General features: G+C 49.3%; 1 protein-coding gene across 5 annotated transcripts in view; it reads right to left on the bottom strand.

The window, feature by feature from the left end:
- LOC111247433 (sal-like protein 3) overlaps positions 1–26,357 on the bottom strand; it is a 143,328-nt gene that overhangs the window by 31,322 nt on the left and 85,649 nt on the right. For 2 of the 5 annotated variants that reach the window (XM_022798344.2, XM_022798351.2), the window contains exon 2: positions 11,457–11,537. The exons of 1 other annotated variant lie outside the window; for it this stretch is intronic. In XM_022798344.2, coding sequence (XP_022654079.1) covers positions 11,457–11,537 — 81 coding nt within the window. Of the gene's footprint in view, positions 1–11,456; positions 11,538–16,100; positions 21,443–21,735; positions 22,275–26,357 lie in introns of those variants that run through there. 2 more of the 5 variants (XM_086977297.1, XM_022798359.2) reach the window with 2 other exon arrangements.

Genomic DNA, 26,357 nt, shown 5'->3' with positions numbered 1-26,357 from the left:
TGGAAACTATTACTCAGCCAGAGAAGAGTCGCCGTTGTCGCAGTCGTTGGTAAGGCGGCTAGGTGGCCGACGGGCTTGCTGGCTGCTATACCCGTATCATAGTAGGAGTGGCAATTTCAACTCAAAGATACCCGTTCTGAGCAAACGACGTATTGCGAACGGTGAACAGCAAGCGCATACAATTGAATGGAGGCAGAACGCAACGGAACTGAACGAAGCGCTGTAGCCGTCGTCATCGTGCAGCTGCTGCGTCCGCTTACTCACTATTTCCGTGCGCCTGAAACTAAACGGAACAGAACGAACCAGCAGAACGGCGAACAAACCGGGTACAGACTGGAAAGGGCAGCAAAGTACCGAGTGCATTCTGCTCGTAGCCTGCCTCCCTACCTATCGCACTACCGCTGAACGGAGCTGGGAACGCCCGTTGCCGATGTCAAATATATCGCCGTAGATCGTCGTCTTATACCCCATTGAGCGAATTCCGCGTACCACTCAACTACGACGAGGACGATGGCATCGTTTTCGCGAGTTGGCGTTGCTTTTAGACTCGCCAGCCTCTCGCTCAGCCCTATTTTTCCTTCACGGTGACTATGGGGTGAGGACAAGGCACAAAGTACTTGGCTGCCGGATAGATGATGACAATCATTCCACATCTTTCCGTCGTCGGTTGGCTTGTAAGAAACTCAAGGCAATTCTTTTCTCTGTCTTTTTTCCTATTCCTGAATCCGCTGCTGTGGGAAAACTGCCGACACTTGTTCTCGTTGCGTCCCAGAGTTGAAAGGCGCCACTGACTGCTAGCGGTTTTCGGGGTTGTATTCATGCATTCAGCGTTCATCCTTACCATCCGATAAGCGAAACAGAGCGAGTAGCCTTGCCGTCACCTTTTCTGGACGTGGACCACTTACAGCTGAAGACAAGATGCACAACATGTTCTCGATCGCTTGTGATTTATCGCAATGTGTCGGCTATATACCGAAGTTGCAGTACTTTGATACGATGCCTGCAATAGCGAAGATTTCACTTCGCCTGCGATCCGGCTATGCTTGCAAGCTTCTCGACCACTCGCTGCTACAGTTACTCGGATTCTTGGAGATCCGATCCGGCGTTTGAGCAGCGGCCAGGCTTACGGCAGGGTACCGCACTCAGTTCGCCGTCTCTGTGGTGGCTAAACAGCGGTCCCTCGAGAGCCCTCACTTCGATCCCTGGGATGGTGGCGCCGCTTCGTCGTCGCCTTCTTCATTCTCCTTCTTCCGATTGGGCGTCGAGGGAGTCGACTTGAGGCTCCTGACCCGCGCAAGCAAGCTAGCAAACCAAGGAATCGGAGACTACTGCTACGGCTGCTTCTGCAGCGAGCCAAACTGTAGTTCAAAATTCGTCGTGGGAGGTTCGTTCTTGCGGCTCTTCTTCACCATAGCTGCTGTTGCCGCTACCATCACGACGACTAAAGGAACCAGCCGGCAAAAAAGATGGCTTCATCTGACGATGGAATAGCAAGCGACCTTAGGGCCTTCCAGTGCCTTGGCGCTTTCTGGTCGTAGCCCGGGGAATAGTAGCACCAACCTCCTCGGCTGGTTCTTGGCGGTTCGTGAATTATGCAGCGATGGTTCCCCGAATACTCATCACCTGCCCCTTTTTTTTGCCTAAGCCCACCGTTACCCCCGTCAGAACAGCAGGCTGGCTGTCTGGCAGGCACCCATTGCATAGGTCGACATAGACACACACAGGCACAGTCCACATGGCAGCACGCCCTTTCCCGCTAAAAACTTTAAATCGACCCAGCCGGTCTCCGGTTCTGTCATTAATTTGGCCCTCTCCACTACCACCACCAGCAGCCGCGTTGGCGGCTAGTCCCGTTGTGCTCGTCGGTGTTTCCTCGCCCCAGACTCGTCCCAACCGCTTCGCCCCAAAATCCCCCTAGAATTCCCATGGACCCCATCGCTCTGGCACAGTAATGGCCGCCACCGCCGCCGCCACCCTCTACATATATCCCTCTTCCTGCTCCCTCATCGTTCTATTGCCTCGCTCTGACGTTCTGCAGCTCTGTTGGTCGGTCACTCAGTCGCTCGGTCGGTCGTTCTATCCTGTCCGTCCCCAGCCCTGAATCTTTGCCTGCCTGGAGCTTCCATCGGCGTTTCTATCCCATTCTCGTCCCGTTCTCGTGGCCGCGTCTTGGTGTGACGCCTCCCTCTCGCCTCCCATCTGCCCCATCCTGCTGCCGCTACGGCTCCTGCTGCTGCTGCTGCTGCTGCCAACAGGGATCTCTCCTCAACGACGCCCACCCGACCCCTCATACATGTATGGAAAATGTATGCCCCCCGTTTTCCCAGTCGCTCCCTTCTTAGCTATCCGGCCGGTCGTGCTCTGCTCCGCGCTGTTCCTCACGCTCTCTCCCTCTCGTTTTCCTGTTCGCTCTCAATCGTGCGCTCCCTCTCTCCGTACTCCATCTCCCGCTTCCACCCTGCCGAGCGGCTGCCGCAGCCGTTGTTGCCCCATCTTCTCTCTGGCTTGAGCTATGGCAGAGCCCCTGCGTGCTGCTGCTGCCCGCTTCTTCCCGGGGGGACTCCGGTCGGCCCGGTGCTTCCTCTGCTCTGGCGACTGCTCACTGGCTGCTCCCCGAGGGAGAGGGACGCAGTCTCAGCCTGCTGCTGCTGCTCCCGGCGCAGCCGCCACCGGGCTCAAGGGATGGAACACGCGATGGGACCTCGCTTTGCCATACAGTGAAGCCTCAGCCATGGAGGTATCCGAAGAACGGGAGCGAGCGGACTCTGATAGCGGCCAGCGGTAGCAGTAGCTACTATTACTACTACCTAGCTAGCAGCGAGCTGCTGCTCACCTCAAAGCGATGGCAAACCCTCTACCATCCTTCGGTGGTTAGCAGCAGCAAACCGACCCAACCAAAAGCCGCAGCACTGGCAGCACGCTGGAGCGATGATTCGTGTCCGACACCGAGACACCGTTGCTGCCGCCATCGTTTCTGCTTCTACGTATGCCACACTACTGGTGCTCTCTCTACTGCTGCTGGTCCGACAGCAAACGAAGGCAGTTACCTACTCAGAAAGCATCTCGATATGCTACTGCTATTGCCGCAGATCTGATGGCGATACCACTGCTGGTTCACTTGCTTCGCAACCGTCCGACCGATAGATCGGCCGCCTTTAGCCTTCAGCCGCTGTGAACATCATGCGGCCACCGCCGTCGAAGCTGCTGCCTTCATCCAACGTTGCGGCGGTCGGCAGTTCTGCAGCTGGCGGTAGTAGGTTATAAGCCGAACAAGGCTAGACAACATCGAAACGGGAAACTACTAGAGAGAGTACAAGCAGCTGTAGGCGCCCGCACTACACGTACACACAAGCAAGCATCCGATGCATGTGCGCCGCATCGTGGTAAGGTAGGCGCAGTCGTAGGCACACGAACGGATGCATACCACAAAACCAACAACGGATGGGCAAATTAAAGAGAAGAACAAGTTTCATATTCGTTTAAAGATTTATGTTAACGTGCATCTAATAGATCAGCAAGCGGCAGCGTTCAGGTGGCTGGCCAGTTTGGCCCAGACCTCTGCGCCCATGCAATGAACGCAAAAATACTAGCTGTGCCTGCTAAAAACGCTTGGTATTGGTATTATTAACTAAGTTCTTTTCAACATACAATAAAATACCTGACAAAGTTATTCTATATTGGACTAATGGCAAAAGCAGATGAAAAACTGTTTTGTCGGTTTACTATGATTCTATGTCTCTAAACGCTCGTCACAACCAAATGTCTATAAAACAGCTCCCTCTATCATAAGATCGTAATCAGTTGTAAACTTAGTATATGCCCGTACACTCTTGTATACATATGTAACTTTTGACGAAAAGTCACTCTGTATTTAACCAAAGAGAAAACCTTCATTTGTACATGACAAAGCACAATAGTATTTTCCAGCACCAAATCATAAGCAGTAATAGTGAGGCACTTATACAGCTTCATCGTAATATATACGGTATGTATTAATTTATTGGCAGAAAAAGAGTACGTGGCGATTTTTGCTGATGGCGCGACGGTGCCGCTCGAGTTTCGGCTGGTTCCGCCATCACAGCTTTGTCCTTTCGGCATCATCACGAGCATTACCTACATCGCTGCTCAAGTTTACTATCACTGGCTGCAGGTCCAACAGCTGCTGAACTGCGTAAGCCGCCCGCTACCGACTCTTATAGGAGTCCCCTTTTCTCTTTTTCCCTGAGGAGACTGAATGAAGGGCGACTAGCAGATTTGCATATTAAGAGTTCGTCGTCACTTCTTACCCCAGCCGTATTCCTTCTTGTCGACCCTCTTCGTTTCAACCTCGAACCTAGAAGCGGATACGGACCTAAAGCGTACTCCTTCCTCTCTTATCGTTTCTCACCTCCCCCAACGAAAGTCGCGTCCAGCGAGTTCTTCTTAGCTTGAACGTCCCTTCGAAACGAAATCGCCAGGCCCTCCCGCAGACCCCTGGCACCGCCCAGCCACAAAGGCGGGCAGAGCCACCGTCGCTCCACTACTACCCCTTCCCGTTCATCGTCGTCACGCACCTGTCGGCGCCGTTGTCCCAGTTGCTGACTACGGCCACGTCGTCGTCTTCATCGTCATTCCTAAATCTCAATGCTCTAATCCTCATCCTCTTCATCTTCAACCAAACCCCAATTGCGAATCCCCGCCTAGGTTTTTCTACTACATGCCGCGCCTCAATTCAGCCGTCGCCCATCGCTAGCGCGACTGGCTCGCAACGATGCACTGTTTCGCGTTTATAACTAATGTTCCTGGTAACTATTACTACTAGCACCAATTGCAGCAGTCTGCCACCGAAGTAACGAATGAACGGATGGCGATGCCGACGTATCACCACTGGGGGGGCGAACAAAGCGGACGGAGTTCCACCGGGCCCACCACCTGCTCGAGCACTCTATAACATAGCTATATAGAGCGGTGGCGATGCATAAAGCGAAAGACATGAAATAGACAAACGCATGCTGCTACTACCACTTCATCCATCCATCCATTTAGACGACGCACCGCCATCATGCGGCCGTAGTTTTCTCACTGGCTGCTGTCGTCCTGTTGGGAAGCGACGACGGTATGGCAGGAGTACCGGCGGTAGTGGGAGCAGCGATCGGGCTCTGTTTCTCTCCCCGCGGAAATGGCTCTGTGTATGTATTTGTGTGTTTGTATAGAGAGCGATGTGATGTGAGGTTTGTAGTCTCGACCCACCGGTGACAATGACTACCAGCTTGCGGGTGCCATTAGACAGACGGGATGGACTGACAGCTGCGCAGATAGACAGACAGAACGGCCAGCAACAACAACATCAGTTGTAGAAACTGAACTGACGGGATGCAGTGGCAGCAGCAGCAGTGGTAGGAACGAACGCCTGTGCTGGTCGGGAAAGGGGGAGCGGGAATTTGAAACGGAGTAATATGCTCTTGTGGCGACATCAATAACCGCCGTCATCCGAACGCCATCACCCGCTGGCTGACAATCATTGTTCCAAAGTGAAGGGCGTATATTCAGCTCTGGCCGTTTCTAAAGCATCTTTATTCAGGCAAATACAGAGAAGGAGAAGTCGGAAGGGGAAGAGATGCGGACGAAAATTCGAAAGCTTTGACTAGTGGCAATGGTGCGGTCGTGACAGTGGGCAGCCCCCGGCGGTAAAGCGCAAACTAGGCCACCATCACCACGCAGAGAGGCAGATAGGCAAACCAGCCGCTTCGTACAGACAGACAAAGAAAGTACGTTGGAGACCCAGGCGCAAGCAGCAGGTTCGTCGGCACCAACCAGAGAGAGCTCGACCGAGACCTAGATGGAAACGCCGATGACGCTAGCTGAATTAACAGGAATTATATGCCCTTCAGGGGCCGCTAGGGTTGAGCCGGGGAAATGCAGCAGCACTCGAATGGTTCGTATGGGGCTCGGAGGGTCTCGGCCTCCTGCTCCGCTGCTGGGAGAAACAGAGAGAGAGGGCATACGCGCTTTGATTGGCTCGTCGCCGTGCGCGATGGTATTATCATACATGTGAACAGTTCCCCTCCTCGCAGAAGCCCGCGTTCCCGACAGTTCTCCTCGGACTGGCCCTCCTCTCTGTTTGCCCCTGTCCGCCCCTGCATGCCTGCTTGCTGATTTCCCTGTGCTACGCTAGATTATACTATACGCTTTGCGATGCTATCCCTGTGCTCTGCCTGAGCCATGCCACTACCGTGTGGGTTGGTAGCCGAAGCTGATTCGGCTCAGCTCAACTCAGCTCGACCCAAGTCAAGCCCTCGTTCCTTTTCCCTCAGAAACGGAGCGCGTCCGTTCTGCGGGGCGGCCTTTCTTTGCGAACCGTTTAGCCGAACTGCACAGTTAGAGCCTGCAAACTTGCCAAGCGGACAGGCAGTGGTGAGCCAGCCAGTCGGCTAAGCCGCAAACTGTCCTGCCGGCCCAGGTCTGGAGAGTAGTGCTTCAGTCATGCAGGAGCAGCAGCAGCATCACCGCGGCTGTGTCGACGACCGTCATCATCAATGCTGTACCATGAGAGGGGAGAAAGGCATGGCACAGCGAGAGAGAAAAGTACGGGCGGGGGGGGGGGGGGGAACGCTGGGGAACGTATAGCAGGAAACGCTGGTGCCGCCACCGCGACGACAAATCGAAGGATAGAGAAAACGTGAACGGTGCGTTTGCCGTCTAAAGGAAGGAACCACACAGTCAGCCAGCCAGTCGGGAAGTTCTGTTCGAGGGACGTCCAGCCAGGGATATGAACGTCCAGCCAGCAGCAGAAGTTACAGCGCCTGTAACATCTCCAGTACCTTCCTTCGATGACTGGTTGTCAAAGCTCCTTTAATGCTCTTGCCTCTTCAGTTGCTGCTGCTGCCAGTGACTTGGAGCAGCAGCAGACGCAATTCGAGTATTAGCAGCCGCATTACAGATCGAGGCCAGAACGGCCTGCAGGCCGACTGAGCGGCTAACAGGCCAACACACAGTTCATGGACGGAATCCAGATGAGTCGTTGAAGCAACGACCACCGCAGCAGTTGAATACCGGCATAACAGGGTCGCTGTGATACCAAGAGCTCCTCCACTCTGCCTTGCTATACACAACAACCAGCGCCACCCACCACCCCCAGCGCCACCCACCAGTACCACTACTGTTATTGCTAGATGAATAGATCTATTGCTTCGATATAGAGATATCTTCGTTGTGCCCCTGGTATAACCGGTGCAGATGCAGCGTTTGCTGCAGACCGCCGAGTAGCTGTTCCATGAGAGGGGAGACGAGGGCAGGGGCCGTGCTCCCTCCCTTTCCGTCAAAGAAGACGAAGAAGTTGCCCCTGCTTCTCGTTCCTGCTGTTAATATTCTAAAGATGGCCGTGGTTGTTGTCGTCGTTTATTCTCCGCATCATCATTACTGTATGTTAGCCCCCACTTTGTACGAGAAGCATTCGAGAGAGCTTTGGCACATACGATGCGTTTCGCACATAATGCATGATTACATAATACCATTGTGCCTGTGCATGCATTTCCGTCTAAGATACAATAACAGGATTTAGTAGAAGTTCACGAAATTATCCTAGTCGTCGAATGTATATGGAGAGTGATTGTTCATGAGGTCACGTATTCGGGTAAACCAAGCTAGTCTCTCGATTGCTTGCGAGGTTTAGATTAGAACTCCATCTATTACTCGATAGATAAGCTTTCGACATCGCCAATAAGCTGACCATACTCAACAATTTCGTCGTGTTACAATTGTCTGCTAATTAGTGTAGTCTATCGTATTACTATTGCGCAAATAAGTGATAGGGAATTTAGAGAAACGTCGAACAGGTTTGGCAGGTTCGGGTTGACCCTATCTGTTCTTCTATTGTACATAGATCGATTAAAGCGACACTGCTTAGCCGAGTTACACAAGTTCAATAGAGCGGTGTCGATTGAGCACATGACTGATAGACGCACACCAAACGAAACTATAATCATAGATCAGCTTAGATAGGGCCCTGTTCATCTCTACTTGATTCTATTTTTCACTTACTCTTCACGCGTTTCTTCGCGGTCGCTGACCTATGGCTACCGATTTACGTCTTGACGATTTCCTACCTAATGCCACCATCCAGTCTATCTAAACAACACAGAGATATTTAACTTTTACATTTCTGCGTACCAATTTGTTGTTGTTGTTGTTGTTGCTCCCTTTGAATCGAAATCTTCTAACATTGGAACAGGACGGCTACGACGAGCTCTAACAATCAACACTGCTACCAAACGATTAAAACAAGAATACTAATATTGTCCAATAATACTGACGTTCGTTGTTTTCATAATTTCTCACGAATACGCATGTAGGTACAAGCGTACAGGCAGGCCCACTTGCGGACCACCGACGAACGCAGGCCGTTAGACGGACAGACAAACAGACAGGTAGACAGGCATACCTCCCACAGGCCGTTTTGGCATCGACTGTCGAGAGCGTCCGCGCCGACAAGCACAGCGCCAAACAAACAAATTGAAAGCGACTGGTACAGATATACAGAATAGGATACATTTAGCTGCTATTGAGGAGGGGCAACGAGATCGACACAGGTTGATGGAAAAAAAGGGCTAATAGGAGACAGAATGCCAGAAAAGTAAAAATGCGCCGAGTGTATCGATGCTAGCAGAAAGCTTTGTAGCCATTGTACTCTAATCTTACGCCATGCATACTCGATGTCTACGGACTGGCCAAGATGCTAGAGATAGGTCAACACTCTTCAATGCTAGTAGTACTGTAGCATTAGAGAAATAATAGCGAAACAGGTCATGTGTCCACGGTTGGTCCTGCTAATGCGTAATGCCCCGCAGTCTCACAGTAGCGGCAGCAGCCGCAGCAGTGATGTACACACAACCAGGCAGACGGTGACTCCAGCGAGCGTCGAATCGCCAATTTTACCCAGTGTAGTAATATTTACATAAGCGGCAAAGAAGCTACGAGCGATCAGCGGAGATTTACATCGTCAAATCAGCGATTGCCATTTTGATTCGATTGGCCTTATATTGAAGGCCAGAATATCTAGCGGCCACGTAGGTCAATGAGAAAGAGGAAAGATACACAGGAAGACCTGAACGGACGATTGGGCTTCAATTGTAACGGCCGCTAATGATCTTTCCTGGACCCCTATGTATTGCAGATACTATGACGGAGAAGCGCTGGCTGGCTGGCTGGCTGGCTGGCTGGCTGGCTGGCGTCGTCGATACGGCCAGTACAACTAAATAAGAAAAGCAAATGAAAACATGAGCACCGTTAAGAACTGGATTGTTTAGAGAAAAAACGTGCAATGCATTGAGCTTACCAATATAATAATCTGAAACTATTACAGATATTTTCATAGCAGTAGCAGGTACGAAATGCTCCGGCGGAGTTCTGAAAGCTGTTCATGTCCTATTAGAGATTGGATCAGATGCGCGAAGTTCAGGGCTGTCTTTTTTTCTCAGCTGTCCTGCTTACTTAGCAGGCACGTCAGCTCCGCTCTGATTTTCATTCTATTCATCGGCCTGTGGTATGAACAATGATTCGTTCAGATCCCTCGCTTATATCATTTCCCTATACGTTTGCTTAAGCGCCTGTGCAACTTTTGTACGGGTCTCATTCGATGCAAAGCGTCGCCTGACGCCAGCGGTTTGATGCTGCCGCCCATGCCGCTGGTATTCGCCGATGCGTTCATTGTCATTGTTGACTTTTTGAAGCTTTGGGACAATGCGGTGTTAGCATTATCGTATACGGCCACCGCCGCTCGTCAAAAAAAGTAGATACTGACCGCAGTAGTTCTTTAGCTCGTTTGCCATCCCGTGTTGAGACGGCGACGGCCGGTTCTTCATTTCCTCTTCTTGTTACAATAGCATCATATGATATTGGCCTATTGTCGTTATGATTATTGTTAGTCTGAAAAAAAAATTCTTCAGAACTAGATAGATAGATAGCAAGACAAGATGTCAAATAACGAATGCGGTTGATACCGTATCGTCTAGCCGACAAGCCGCCACGGTCGTCGGCATTTGAGAATCAAACGGCTGAGAAAAAAACCCATACGCAAATTCTCAGAGCATTTTGGGACAAACGCGCGCACTTTTCTCTGCCAAGCAAACGAAAAACGTGGAACCAAAAAAAAAAACACGTAGAGAATGAAAACGATCATCGTCGACGATGGTTTTACCGTGAAGACCGCTGCTGGCTAGAGGTAAACAGAGTTATCCCCAAAGCAAAGGGCTAACGATTTGGCAGCTCTTCACATATGTACGACTCGGCTCACTTGGCAATGCCGTCGTTGACAATACATCCGAATGAAACCGAACGCAAAGACAATGCTGGGAGTGTCCGTCGTATCGTCCCCGTACCCTTGTTCTCTTCCCAAACTCCGTCTGTCACCGTTCCATATTGTTGCTGCCGCCACAGCGGCCGGTCCCTGCTTGTTTAAAGTGCAGCCAGCATCTGTGTGCATTCACTCCTCATCGTTCTTGTCGCATGCTGTCAGCATGCGGCGATTGCTGCATCGCAGCTAACGATGGCCATAGACGACCATCATCCTGTCACAGTCAAATCCGAAACAACGGTACGGAAAAGAAGAAAACGAAATCCGTCGAAAACGTAGCAAAAAGAAAGACGAAAAAAAAAGAAGACGAAGAAGCTCCGTCACTTACGGCGTATAGTCGATACCTATCGCCGCAATATAGCTGCACCGCAAGCTACAGTATGATTGTGGAAAATGATCTGAGAGAGCCTCCCTCTAGGTGGATTCGACTTTCATCTGGACTCAACTCCTTTTCTGATGTTTGCCAGCTCGCGTGGCTCGTTTGGGTCCGAGCTTTGATTATCATTCCGGCAAAGCTGGGTGGCAATGGCCGTTGTCTTCGGTGCGGCTTTCAAGGTATTCGTTCAGCGTTAGCATGGCTAACAATGCCAATGGCATGTTATCGTTTGTGTGTTTGTAGCTCGCTAGCTTTTCTCCACTGCTAGCCGTCGTCGGCATTTTCGATCCGAAAAGTTGCCATAGATGCTAGTGATATAACGTGTATGGGAAAGCCATTTGCAATAGGTGGGGTTTGCCAATCTTGGATTTTAGAGCATTGCTGGTTATGGCGTCACATGATGCCCTCAAGCTGTGCTATGAACAAAAAGCAAACGCAGTCCGATAGAGTAAAAGCTAATAACGTCCGATCATATAAAGACCAAGTTGTTATCAATCTGAGGACAATCAGAGCGATCCGACTGAAACTGTTGCGGTTTCGTCGGCTTTCACCCGAACGATGACATTTTGTACGTCTCAGTTCGTAGTGATTGAGTACATTCTCGACCGCCAAATCACCTGTCGTGGCTAACCGGAGAGTTTACTCTTATAAAGAAATTCGGACATTGTTTCTCCCGAATTCTATTCTTAATTGTATGCCTTCTATGTAGATTTCACACCCGAACTCGCCGAAAATTAACGTTTCACTTACTGGTTTTGTAGGAAAGTTCTGAGATCGCAGTTCCATCGTCCGAAAAATGTCCTGAGTGATTCTGGTTGAGTAAGCCAAGTTCTGTAAGCCGAACACAATAAAAAATTATACATGTTTGTTATTACATACATAAACGCTGGCCTTAACGCGCAAATTGGGGAATCGTATAGCAAATATCAAACCAAGAAATGATGATGTAAAATACTGCACTTAATTAGCGAATTAAGATGAGGCGTTATTTGCGCCATAGGTGTGTACGCAGGGGAAGCTAGCAAACATCGTGCAGACACCAATTTTAATAGGGTCTACGATCCGATTTTGCTGTCGCAATGTAACCAGAACCAAAGTCCCCGAACAGGTCAACGAGGCCATCCTAATAAACCTAAATATAGCTCTCCGGAGAATTATAAACATTTTTTTTCTTCAGGCGCTATCAACTGGAAGCATAGTGAATTTGTGTATTCAACAGAAACGTCACGTGACTTTTTTCGCCTCCGTACGGCATATCTCTCATATGTCTCTATTTTTTTTTAAACCGCCATACCGCAAGTCGCCACGCTCATCCGGGGTGATCGTGTATTCAGCTCTCCATGCTGCCGCTGTCATTTTCTACGGGCGCATTAGAAATCTTCGAAGAAAAACCACTGATAGCTGAGAGCCCCGACACGGTAGACGTGTCAGTCGCAGTATGCGCTAAAAAATCAACTCAAGCTCGGATCGGATCGGCCCAGCCAGGCCGTGGTTTCTGTGTTGCACCGTGGCCTGTGTCCCGCTGTGAAATGTGAGATATGAATATCGGCCTCGCTTTTTTAAGGCTGCGAGGATGGCTTCATTAAACTTAACAGAGAAGAAAAATCCGCCAAATACAGATGCAGACGCCATTTCAGAGACTAGGGAATGGGGGTACTCTCTAACCAGCTCAAAGTAAGTAAGATCTTGACTATGACGTCTGTTTGAGCAAAAAAAAAGAAGGCAAACAACTACAAAAAGGCATTGACGCATTGTCATATAAAGCTCAGCAAAAAAGATGAATGCTGCAATACGCCTTTGGTGGTATCCGTATTTATATACACAGGTATGCTGATATTCGTTCCTGAATCTATACCTAGTGTTTGCAACAGGCCTACTATGTTCCCGCCGAGTAGGACCAACTTTATGTTTATATTTTAAAAATCGTTTTCTATAAATGATTTATGCCACCACACTCATTCACATATACACACAAAGATACGCTCGATTCTATTACTCCTCAAATACGCGCATGCTGTGCCTTTAGGCCTAGCCTATGCCTAAACTCAAAGCAGGCTTAGCAACATTAACCTTATAGAACAATATTCAGTCATTAATCGTTAACCAATTGTATGGCTGGCGTATTTTTCGCTAATATTTTCTCTGCTTCCTCCCAAATGCGAAATCGATTTCATTGCATGGCCAATGAAGCAGTCACCAGCTTGGCCATGCTCGGTACTGATGGTATCATGGCATATTTGTTCCTGTGCTATAGATCCCATTACGGATTTACTCAGTCACGCTGCAGCCAGTGCACCGGGAGGAAGAAGACTGACTGTTGAACGAATGGATGAGCATTTCTTAAGCTCGGCTTCGCTTAGAGACCCTTGCTGATATTGGTGCTCGCCATTCTCGTGCTGATGCGGTTGGTTCAGCTGTGATTCAGCTCCAGATTGTTACTGTTCTACCGATTTACTCTTCTTGCCTCCCAGCAGAGCAAGCTGCAGTTAGGCCAAGAATCACTGCCGCTGTGATACTTATGGCAGCGAGACCTCGCGCTCGACTTTCCAAATGATCCGTAATGTTTTAATTGTCTCTCCATTGCCCCCGCTTCACCTGTCGCGGTTCCCTGCCCACTGCCGAATGGCGTTGTCCTTCTCGTATAAATGGTAGCATGAAAAAAGACGAGATGGATTTTGGTTATTTCGCAACGGCTCGATCCGTCCTCTCTGCCTCCCTCTACAGGAGGTATTTCATATGGACAAACGGCAATCACCAATAAGATCAGTTAGCAAGTGGTGGCACGCCTGCTAACGTTACCCTGCAGCTACCCTGAAGCGAACATCCATACAAACTATCTGCTGCTGTTGTTGTTGCTTGTAGCTATCGTTACCGCAGTCGTAACCAGAGTGCGGTGATGATAGCGCACGCCTTAGGTTATAGTCTAGGTTCGTGCTAGTCTATTCTCGCTAGTGGTCGGTCCTGGTCCACGACAAGAGCCCATTTCGCCGCAGTTATATCTCCGGGTCATTGTAATCGCAGTGATTGAGCAGGACAATTGATCGCCGGCGTCCATCAGCGTCACCAGCCACTGCAGCTTTGCCCGCGTCACTACTCCCTACAACGCAGTTATTAAACGCGCAAAAACAACGTTGAAGGGATGGAGTTACAGAATCGCATTAACAGCTCATAGACTGTAGTTCAAGTGCAATAGCAATAACATGACCAGCGACGGTATCACTAGCTGAGAGTCAGTATGGCGTTTCCAGGTGCATAATATGATAGATATGGTAAGCATTTCTTGCTTCGACGAGCTGCCACCAGCACGATCATTCCATCAGCGGTTATGTCTGTGTGAGTGTGAATTGACAAACGTGGCCTTCGCGAAAATGAAAGGAAGAAAGAGGACAAGACGTATATATATATAGATGTGTGTACGTGCGTGTGTGTATGCGTAGAACCGCAATGGTAGTAGTAGTAGTAGGAGCGGCGGCAAGAATCGTCGTAGTTGTAGAAACGGTCATTGCTATAGAAGTGGCTTTGTTTGTTATCTTCACGTTTGAAGCTAATCGTCGACACTCACTCCGTTTGTTGGCGGCAGCGGCAGCAACAATAGCAAGCACGATATTGCGCATTCGATTCATTCGTCTGGCCAGCCCTTTGTCATTCTCCATTTCATGTATGAGCTGTCCTGTCGCGCCTCACGCGCTGGCAAGCATCCGGGCTAACAGATTCTTGCTCAAAACAAAGGAAAAGCCAGTTGGCTACCGGCATCAAAAATGGCCACAGCGGCAGCTACATTGGCCACGCCGCCGCCGATTTGTGACTGGCAGAACTGGCAGGTCCTAGATTATAGCTTCTAGGCCTGCCTGCTGTGTTTCCAGTACGTTACCAAACGTTCGGTGCTGACGGTATGGCAGAGACCTTTGCAAGGTATCCGTCGTCGTTCTCTGTTCGTCTGCTGCCACCAGCTTCGTCCCGTTTAGAAACTGCTATGGAAAGATCCCAAAGACAACAACTGCAGCAAAGATGGCAATAACGGCCGTAAACAAGGTACACGGTATTATTACGATTCGATGGTTACGGAGGAACGTCCCAGCCACCCACTTAAATCGATTTAGTAGCTGCGGCAGCAGCACCAGCACCAGCACCATTAATATTGGTACGAAAATGAGGCACCAGAAGGAAGAGCGGATAACCTGTTCAAGTCAAAAGTAGACAGGCGCCTAGATTTTTAAACGCTAGTAAAAAGAAGAATTTGCAGGTTCCGCACAGGCAGTAAACCCAAATAATCGCCAAGTCTTGAGCAACGTTTGCCATACTCAAATATATGTAAGAACAGATTCCAGCTGTTGTACGTGGCACAAGTGATCTGAGGAAAAAGGAATCGAGAACCTATTTCATCTATTTGAATTGACTTGGATTAGATAGATCTACAGACGTACATCCTACATATATAACCTAAATTGAAGCAGACGTGCCTGCACTCATTCACTACACCTGGCACCGGACGGAAGTCTGGTACAACAATAAGACAACTAACCTATCATAGGGAGCAACAGTGTATCGCTGTCGAAAATTAAGCGAAGATCAACTTCCACCCCATTTTTCCAGGCTGGACAAAGGTTCACAAATACTAAAAACCTTTCTACTCTATGGTCTGCGAGTTTTCATGCAGTTGCTAGACCAACGAAGGCTTTTATGGGGGGAAATCTTTTTGACAGAATGCAGATCTAAACGGCTAAAAACAATTGTTCCAAATGGCTCGCAAAGCCATTCTTGACACATCCGATTTCTTTTTTTTGCAATTTTAAACCCAGGCATTTTTGGCATCCTTGGCGTGCTATCGTCCCAAAATAATTCCGTTGAAATTTTCTCTGCAGCGTATTTAAACGACGCTTCATCGAGTATATGGCTACCATTAACGAAGCGGTTTGCGGTGTAAAGAAGAAATGGTCGGAGAATGATTAGTGAGCAGCTTAAGTTGCAAGTTAGAACTGTGACTGCAATGAACGGTGACTATACTGAATCAGCATGATTCAGAAGAACCACATTTCTAAGACGCCATTGAGGTGTCTGTGTTTATTTTAAATATAGTCTTAAAAAACAATTCCCAGACAAAGAATATATTAAACAGTAATGGTGTAGCATGTTTGCTATTATGCAGTATAACATAAAATCGTCAGCGTGAAACACACTTAAAATAATACTATTATCTTAATTTTCTTCGCCTCAGAGTATTTTTTTCCCTTCATATCTCTACTAGAACCCCATCTTGCCTCAATAGAACACAGTCATTACGCATGAATCGAACCGTATCGGGTCCATATCACTGACAACAGGCAGCCGGTCAAACAATCTATATATTGAATTCCCTTCAGGACAACAATAATGCAGTAGCTCATCCTTTGATACCTTCTTTGACGGGTCCATCTTTACATCTCGCCATCAGAGCGCCATGGCTACGTAGCTACAGCCGTCGTCTCGTGCTATATGTCTGCCTGCTTCCGACTGTCTCTCCACGCGACGTTGACATCTTCGGCCCGTTACAGTTTCACTGCCCACTTTTAGGGCTTTCATTACGCGTTCGAAGGTGCTCTACGGATGAGCCTCTAGTAGGCTCATTCTCTTCCTGGTCAAGTATCTCTCTGTCATATATCGGTCACAAGAAGGCCGTGTCATTGTTCCTCTTCGTCATATTTTCAACGCGGCAGCCAACAAGTCAGTTCGATTTAGCCCAGAGCCGAGGCTCCCGCTCGAGGGCTGCATAGACAGTTACCAACTGATAGTGCCGCTGTACCCATGCCGTCGTCACAATGCGCTTGTTTCTCAGCATCACAGCGTTCCCATTGCCTTCTGCCTTGCTTTACATCATTCTTCAGTGCGGCTCCTACCATGGCCAGCTAGCGGCCTTTCAGCTACCGTCCACGACGGCCACTATTGCCACCGTTAGAGCCTTCACCCGAAATAGATTCATAGTTGTTTGACGCCAGCGGCCGACTGCACTCATTACAGTGAGGTAAACAAACGGCGCAAATCCTTGTACCTCTTGTCGACCAGAAGTAATAGCATAGAGTATTAGGACGGCGACCGTTCTTCGTCCTTCTTATCGTGCTGTCTTTCATGACTGCTTCACTAAGCGTACGCGCTATTGAAATTATCTACAAAGGCCGCCACGGCATCCGCTCACGCCACGCACCGCTTCTCACTCTCGCTACAACCGTATTCCACTGCTTAAAGCCTGCGTCTGTGTGCACATATCGCATGTCTCGCATTGTTTCTGGTCGCAACCTTATCTCTTTCTCTCCTTACTTTTTTTCTCTGGTTAGGTGACAACGCGTCAACTCGTCATACCCAAAGCGACTCGACTCGATGCGCTCGTAGCCGTTGTGGTAGCAGCAGCAGCAGTACAAAGTCGTTTGGCGCATCTAGGTTAACCTAATCACCACCGCCACCGCGACGAAGACAACGATACTGACAGAGGCGACAAAGCAAACCCCGGAACCAGCCGAAACAGTAGCAAAACTGCTACCAATCGTGGTTGCCAGCTTATCGAGTTAGCAGTCAGACAATAAACAAGCAAGCGTCGCAGGGTCCGGCTGCTGCCAGGGGCAGCGTCACATACTGCCGACGCACCGTCGCATAAGGGCCAACGGACGCCATCCTTCGAACGAGCGCATTGCGATTTATGATTTCGCATCCGTCCCGATTCCCATTATCCTTTCAGACAGATATAGTAGAGTGTCACAGGCTATGTAGCTGCTGCAGCTATAACACACGAAGGGACCATATGAAGAAAATCAGTGAAGTTAATGTTGCTAAAGTGAATCTCTGTTGAGTATCACGCATTGATTTGCCGCGCATATTGCCACCAGAAGCGATATATATATATGGATGTGTGCGTTAGGTACAAGGGCATTCTGTAAACATCACCATCATCATAGCGACAACGTCTTGCGCTATTCCTGCCACGATCTGCTACATAAATCTCCGGATTCTTTAGCGAGGTTTAGAAAGTGGGTGAGATAAGCAGAATATTTGCAACTGTTCCTCAAGGTTTGTTTGTCGTCGACTTTTAATCATACAAAAAAACGGCACAACATTTCTTTTTTGGATCGTCACGTTCGCCTCAACGGTGGTTACCCTGCGACTTCTGATGGGGACGACACTCATGGAGACCTCAGGCCCAGCGGAGTGTCATTATTCATCTCTCGTGTCGTATCAAATCCACCACGGAGAAAAGAGAATTTTTCGCAGCAGAAAGCCCATGCTTTTACTGCTTCACCCCCTTTTACTTTCTGCTGTCCACTAATGTTACTATAGAGATGAGAACAAAGTGCACAGAGGTCTGTATAGGGTTTGCCCTGTGACCTAGGCGTTCTATGCAGAGAACGGAATCTGTAGGTAAGCCGCCGGCAACCCTTGAGGCTGGGGCTACTCTAGGTGGGATTTTTCTCCGTCGGCGGCTGTCGATCTGTCTGTCGCCTAGCTTTCTAGGCAGTTATACATCCACGCGAACAGAGACGTTCAGAACGATGATGGGGCATTGTTTGAAGTAACGGAGATGAAAGCCTGCGCCTGTAGGCTCATCTACTTCCCCTATCGAATTAACAGAATCTGGCAATAACTAAGTAGCCTGCCGGCCCGCAAACTAACGAAAAGGTTGACATTGTCATCGCAATAATCATCAGCACAGAAGACAACGGCTAGCAGTCGTAAGGCATTAGGCGTAGGCCCTGTCGGCCTGGCAGAACGACGCAGAGAACGCGTTGGCAATAGAAGTTGACCTAGGGCAAGTGTTGGTCTGCTGTTGTGTGAAAGGAATCCGATTTCTACTGTGGCCTTGTACAGAAATCGTATCACGGCTGAACCATTCCCATCGCCGTAGTACGAAACTAGCCCAGCGGTAACAATCAGCGAAATCGAACATCTGATGCCTAAGGCAGAAATACTGAAACAGGATCATATGAATACTGAATCAAAAGCTAACAGTGCATAACGTCTGTGCGTGTTCTGCTGTTGCAGCAGCCTGTGCGGTCAGTCTAAGTTCCTGTCGTATGTCCTGAATAGCGCTTCTTCGCTCTGTGAAGCGGGGACGAGATCGGTCCTTGAGCTCGATCGCTTACGTCCACAGACTCGTTCCTTAGTCTAAATGTTTGGTCTGTTCTAGTGCTGTCCCGTATGTGCTTTTTAGTAGCAGAAACATTAGAACAATTGCACGTTTCTATAACGCACGTACACAGGTGCGCATGCTCATAAACGGCCAGCTACAGAGTGTTCGTGGTGAAACTCAATGGGTATCGATGAACGAAGCGGCTGCTAGCGATAAGTCGACGAAATCTAGTCTTGCAATTGTCTCTCATCCCTCGCCGCGTCGCTCAGTCAACTGCTGGCACTCCCCGCACAAGACCACTGACTGCGTCGATATATTTGAGCACAAATCTCTCTAACATCGACTGCTTGAATGACGACCTATACAGCCGTTAACGACTGCTACAAAAACGACTGCCGGCCGAGTCATTTGCTAGACCATTCATTTAGGCGAAACTGTACCTGTAGATAACTAGGCAAAGTAGGATAAGCGACAAGCGGCCAGCCCTGTACTATGTGTATGTAACATGAAATGAAGCAACTTGAAAGCGCCGAGTTAGCAATATCAGTTATGTCAAAAGTAGTAGCTGTTACTATGGGCCTTTCCTTGCCGGCGCTATCTATTTCTGTGTCTTTCGCGGTTCGTCCAACCTCGCTCGCACGTTTACTTCGCTTTAATTTTTCCCTACTTTAAAGTAATCCCTACTTTAAATTGTTACCGTGCGTTGCCTACAAACATCTCTATTTTACGGAAAACACGAATTATTTGAGCCTACCACAGACGGTCTTCGGCGACCATCATCGACTCTACCTTGATCGTTTCTGACAAGCGACCAAAACTGTTTTCGATCTCATACGACTAACAGACTTCTACTAGAGATAACAGAGATACACGTATTAATTTTAAACTGTGTGTATTTCACACACGATGAGGTTTGTGCAGTCAGCCTGTGAAGCGTCTTGCGTGACGATGCGAACTACACGCTGTAAACCTACATCAGCACATCACGGTGCGGGCTACCCAGTGAAGTGTCTGCCTTTCTATAGACAGTAGCAGACGTGGCTGTGTACGCCAAAAAATATTAGGTAGGTGCTAGAGGATGCCTGTTGTTGTATCATCACGTCTATCTAATTGTCGTTGCTGCGCAAACTCGTCACCCGCGCCACCAGTGACTGTTTTGAGTCGCTGCTGAGATTGCCGCTCTGGCACCGCCTAAACGGTACCAGTTGTGAAAGAGACTAATTGACCACTTTCTACGATTCCCAGTTGTTCGTTCGCAGTCCAGCTGATGCTGATCCCATCGCTACGTAGTCGGTTGTAGACACACAGTGTTCGCCCGTGTGTCCTCTAAGCTGGTTTATAGCCTTCAGTATCAATTCATCCTCAACTCTTTTTCATATTCTTCTTGCCCGAACAGCAGCGGCAGAGCCGAAAAAGTTCAACAAGCTAATAAGGCTGAAGAGATCATCCCATAGAGCTTCGTGTGGCCTTTCTATATCGAGCAAAATGATTGTCCTGCTTGCTATCGGTAGTCCACTGTAGTCTGTTGGGACAACGCCAAAAAGATACAGATGTCATAATACGACGGTGTTTGCCTATCATTGCTCGTTCGTTTTCGTTCCTTAACTGTCTCTCGTAAAGCAGACGCACCGGAACGGACGACGGCTGCCGCTACTTCTGCTATTGCTCTTGTGGCCGATCCTGTTCATTAGATCGGCCTGCGTAATGATAACGCTCGAATCACTTGAGAACGATAGAGAGGGAGCACGGAAAAAGGGCCCTGTCGAGCGAGTGGGCGACACTGGGCTAGCAATAGCATTAGTCGGTTAAAACGTTCACTCATCGACGAGAGACAAGGGAAACATCGAAGAGGCGATCATGTTGAACACACGAAAGCACCGACATTTCTCAGTGCCGCGATCTACATGGCGCCATTAGCTGACGGGCTTGTGACTGGCTGCGGGAAGCTGATTGGCTAACCGCTTCAATGGCGGCCGGAACCTTCGTGCACGGCGATCTCAGGGAGTCGTTGTCCGTTGCCGTTCGTATCACCATTGAGGCTACTACACGGGCCGCTGCCGTAGCTACAAGCGCTAATCATGCTAGTAGTGACGGCATTGTCTTCGCGCTCTCTGGCTGTATCTCCTCTTTTCTCGTGCTTTCTTCCAGCCTGTTTTTCCATCTCAGCCCTTTCTCCGCTAATCTCAATCAGATCATAGAAGAGCAGAACAGAGGACATTATTTTATCTTTTTGGCCGCCATATTAACCCAAACGAAATAGAGAACTACGGTGGCAGGTAAAAACAGCATGAATCATTTCAACCGGCAGGCCGTTCGGGCGGCCTATCGCAATGGGTTTGGTACTGTTAGCTGCATGAGCAGTCGACATGGCGACAAGAAAGCATGTTGTAGCGGTGGCAGTGGCGGCCGCGGTCGCGACTCCTAAAAATAAAGACGTTCATCTTTTTGTTGAGCTTCGTCGTCTTCAGTGGTACCACACCAGTGGACATTACCGCAAACGATGGCTCGTGCTGCTGTTACGCAATAGTACTGAACATGCACGCACAGAGATTCGGATGAACGTACTAGCAGCAATGTGACGATAATGAAGCGATCGATTCATCCGTTTCGATTCTGTCCGGGTTTGCCTCCCACCGATATCTCTTCCTCTGCCCCCCCCCCCCCCCCCTTCAGCTCTTCTGCCGCTCGCACTACCTTCTTCTTTTTCTTTACTTTAGCCCTACATCTTACAAAATAGGCAGGCATGTCCTAGACCCGCAGGCGCCATTGGCTAGAACGCCATGACATCATTGTCGATCTGGATAGACATATGAGCGACACGCCACGTTACTGTGTCAAGCGCACGGCAAGACATAGGCCTTGCGCATCGCCAATGCGATTTACGGGCGAAGCGTTGGCTTGCCTTGCCATGTTGCCGTTGCAGCTACTGTTACTCACTGATTTGGGTGGCATCGCTTGCGGGCAGTCGCAGCAGTATCACAGCGGCCGCTATCGCCATAGTAGTAGCTGAACCTGACCGGCAGCACCATCAGCAACATGGAAACTGGACAAACCTTCATCATTAACAAAACGACGAACCGATCGAGAAGCAACAGATCAAGCGGATAGGGCGAAAGAACTGATACACACACGGAAAGAAACAGACAGACAGACGCACAAATGGCCGCACGAACATACAGTCACAACGGCACGAACGACGTGGGCTGACGAAAAGATCTGTCCAACGGAAGAAAATACATACACAAAATGCTGCCAGAAACAAGTGAATAGAACCTGCTTAGATCGTTGAGGCTGAGTTTCCTTTGTAGAGATAGAATATTAGAGGCATTAGCGCGCTACCAGGCCGGGGCATCGGGCATGGATATGGCTAAGCTTAGCGCGAATATACGTGGTGGTGGTGGTGGTGGTGGTGGTGGTGGTGGTGGTGGTGGTGGTGGTGGCGGCGGCGGCGGCGGCGGCGGCGGCGGCGGCGGCGGCGACGACGACGACGACGACGACGACGACGGCGACGACGACGACGACGACGACGGCGACGACGACGACGACGACGACGACGACGACGACGACGACAAAAAGGAGAGCAACATCACAATCGCTAGAGCGATGCCCGCCACAACCAATCACTGACTAGCCATTAGGTTTATTGGATGTTTACCTGAATATCTGCGTTTTCGTTTCCGAAAGCCGCGTCGTTACCCGGTGTCACGGGCAGCAGCACTGCGAAGAGCGCCAGTAAACGCAGCAGCAGCGCCGCCGCCAGAAGCATCTCGCACTTCTCGAAAACTGGGTGTTGGCAAGGACCAAACTATTGTTCACCAAGAGCGTCCTTCTCCACAGAGGGATAGTGCTGCTACCGCCGCTGTAACTGCTAAAACGGTCGCTTTCCATCAGCCGCCGATCGGCCCGTGCCGACCTGACAATTTCTCTCTCTCTCTCTCTGGTCCTGCGAGCGATGCGAAAACGAAGAAAATGAATAAAAAAAAGTGCTACGGCACACTCGAGTCATCATTTCAGCCAGCAATGCAAATGCCGCCGCCGCCGCCGCCGCCACTGAATGCTGACAATTACAGCCGGCATATGGCAGCGGTACATTATATATATTGTAGCAGACTATAACTGGTGGTCCGATAGCGTTGTTGTTGTTGTCGCCGGCGTCGACTCAATGGGAAGCTGTTCAAACAACGCTTTTACAGCAACATTCCAGTTTTGTTCTTGCTCTTCATAGCCCTACTATTTATTCTTGCTGGCAAAAACGACGCTAATGACCAGCACCGCTGACTAGAGCGACAGCAGTGGCAGTGGTGGCAAAGGTAAGAAGCAAATTATAGCACGAGACACACAAACGACAAATAAGCATCTTTCCCGTCTCGTCTCATTTTGCCAGTGGTCGTTTAGTGGAATTGCGTACTCTTACCGACATATAAGCCACCTATGTGCATAGGTGCTATGATAGCTGACGTATTACTTCACGATTGCCTTCTATCACTGCGTGCTGCTACCCCCCCCCCCCTTCGATAATTCTGTACCGCAATTCAGCGCAGCTACAGGATGGAATAGAAGGATTAAGCACGGTGCATACGACGGAAAAGTAACAGTTAAATTCAGCTTGCTATTGTCTGTTTTAGGGCAGGCCGCGCATCGAACGAGAAGGAGAAAAGCCCAGCGAAGGCGTAGCGGCACCTGTACCAGCACCCAGAGTCAGCCGCAGCAATCAACATCAAACGTCATTGATAGACCTGATAAATGGTGTATGGAGTGAACATTATATTTCGATTCTTTTCGGATGGTAGAAAAAGAGACGGGGAGCTGCTTCTACTGCTCGCACTGGGTCTGGCGCTGCGGTTTGAAGTTTAATCAAGTGAGGGAAGGCAATTTGCGATAAAGATCCAGAGAACGCCTGTGTCCGTCCGCGTGTTATCACTCTCTATCTGTGTGCGTTTGTCTCTTTCGTAGTAGTAGTTGTAGTGGACGTGGGGCATCAGCTGCTGGTCCTCCGTTTGCATGCTCAAATCGAATCGAGGCTAGCGGGCCGACAGAAAGGTCCGCTGGCAAAGGCCATCGACGGTGGCGCGATACGCCGTTCCAGCCGAGACCACTATTCGTTCCATTCGGAGGGAATATTATGTCCCTTCAACATTACCATAGACACAGTCGGCGGAGAAGCACCTTGCCGAGCTCTTACTGATAGATCGAGAACAACAAATAATTCGAGGATGCGATGGGACAAACGCCATCTTATATTCATTGAAATTAACGTAGCCCGCGCTGAGTAGCCGAGCGGCTAACTGGTCGCCTCGTGGGCTAGTGTTCTATGCTTACGTATGATAGCGGTCCGCGACATTGTAGTGTGGGGTAATGTACGGCCGAACTAACAGGAAAATGAAGAATAGGCTCATCACTACGATTATCATTGTGCTCGCCGTCACGCTCTTCGACACGGCAACATCGCCGTTGTCATACCGTCGACACTCGCATTGTCGGTATCCACGGCCACAAGTGAAAGGAATTAGGGGATGAGGAAGCGAAAAGATGAATCAAAGTTTGAAAGAAAAGCAAGGCACACACGGACAGCCAGAGTGAGAGAGCTGGAAGAGGAGTGCGGATGTAAGGGGGCAGGCAGCAGCCGCCCTCAGTGCTAACTGGCTGTACAAGCCACGGTCTCCACTCGATGGTTTTTCATGGGAGAAGAAGATGACGACCGACTGATCTACAGGTCGAAAAGACAGTCGAAAACGTCCGGGATAGATTTCTATTGTTTAACCACCGGCCATGACTAGTTGTAGCTGATGCTGTTGCTGCTTCTACCCGCTATATTTAGATCATACAGATAGATCTATTGCTGGAGACAGAACACTGTTACCGCCGCTGCCGCTGGCATCGCCATGGTGGCCAACACCGATACGTACATTAGCGATCTGAGACCGAAGAAGAAAGAAAGAAAGATCGAGTGTAGTCGGATCGTCGGTCGGACACACACAGCCAACTAAGTTTTTCTGACGGTCTTAGGCAGTAGTCACCGAAAGGAGAGCTTGAATCCCCAACGCTTACATGATGATCTACATATGTGCTATGACGGTGGATGCAGAAAGCACCAGAACATAGCGCAAACCTTTACACTCAAAACGACAGGATTAATACTAGCGACTAACCCATCGAGAGGGGAATCGAAATCATTGTACCCATATATAAATGAAATAAACACACCTCGACCGATATGGGTCGATCGTGTCATAAAGACGAGGCTGATGTTTCAGGCGGCGACTGCAACGGCGTGAAGAGCAGCCGCGCATACAAGCAGTAATACGCGTGCCAGATTATTAAGTGATACGGAAAGCAGACTGGCTGCATTTAAAGTTAAAGCGAAATATTAGATAAAGCTATAATAGCATTTATGGGATACTGTTCACGTCTGTTGAAATCGCTACGTCAGCCACATGTTATTTATAAACATCTATTTAGTTAGGAACGAACTAGCAATAGCACTAACAATAACGGTGCGACTATGGGTTAAATGGCCGCAAGCAAACCACTTGAAGGTAAAACATTCAATTGTTTCAATACGTAGAAGCATGTTCAATTATTTGCTGTTCTCCTTAGCTCAGCCACCGCACTGTTTTATGTGTATGTAAATACACGTATAGGCAGGCATTCGTCTATCTGTGATTCGGCCTGGCTATTGTTGACCTCTGGTAGGACGCAAAGCACTAACTATTGAAGAAGCATAGGTGTCGCTTTTGGGATGGAGTAGTGGTGAACTGGGTAAATGGGGAAGACAGTAAAAAAGTTTCAGACAGGGGCCCAAATGAGGCCAGGAAGGGAAGCCGCCGACGAGTGTGTGTGTGAGAGAGAGAGAGAGAGAGAGCGAGACAGATAGAGAAAACGGGTGGCAATCAATTTGGTACATACTGCTACGATATGTGTTGAGGTCAAGTGTGTACGCGCAATTATTAAGGCTTAAATTACCCATGGGATCAGCGCCATGGTCGTCAACGAACAGGAAGGCCAAACAACCCTTAGGGTCTTCCAAGTTGGGGTGGTCGACTAGTCGCTTGCAGCCTGTTTCAGTTCGACAGCAATAGCTCGTCGCGCTCTTTACCCCATTTCCTGACGTAGACCTGCCAGACAAAATGCATTTGTGATACAGTAGTCCAGCGCCTGTGTATATGTGTGTTTATATATTTGCACTGTTCTTGCTAGACATGTCTGATCGTCTAACTCCCAGACAGCGCAAGCATAACTGTCAAGCTCCTTTGCTTGTCTTCGCCAGTCGTCGGCCAGGCGCCGACGTACTCCCACATCGAAACTCCCCCGCACTTTTTCCTTACTGGCTGCCCTTGGCTACTTGCTGCATGGGCGTAAGATTGGGCTAGCTAAGGCACCTGGAATAAGCCACGTCCATTCCTAGCTAGCTGGCCGGACAGAGCTCAGCTCAGCTCTATATGTCGGGGGACAACGAACGAAGGCAAGAGCGGTCTAATCCAAATCACAGAAGTCCCTTTGAAGGGAATCCCATGGTGCACCCTCGGTTAGACCCACAGCGGACATTGGGGCGCAGGCGA

This window comes from Varroa destructor, unplaced genomic scaffold (assembly GCF_002443255.2).
Source record: "Varroa destructor unplaced genomic scaffold, Vdes_3.0 BEIS01000001.1, whole genome shotgun sequence".
Taxonomy (NCBI): domain Eukaryota; kingdom Metazoa; phylum Arthropoda; class Arachnida; order Mesostigmata; family Varroidae; genus Varroa; species Varroa destructor.
The sequence above is the reverse complement of the archived record's forward strand: the minus strand, read 5'-3'. Positions and strand labels throughout refer to the sequence as shown.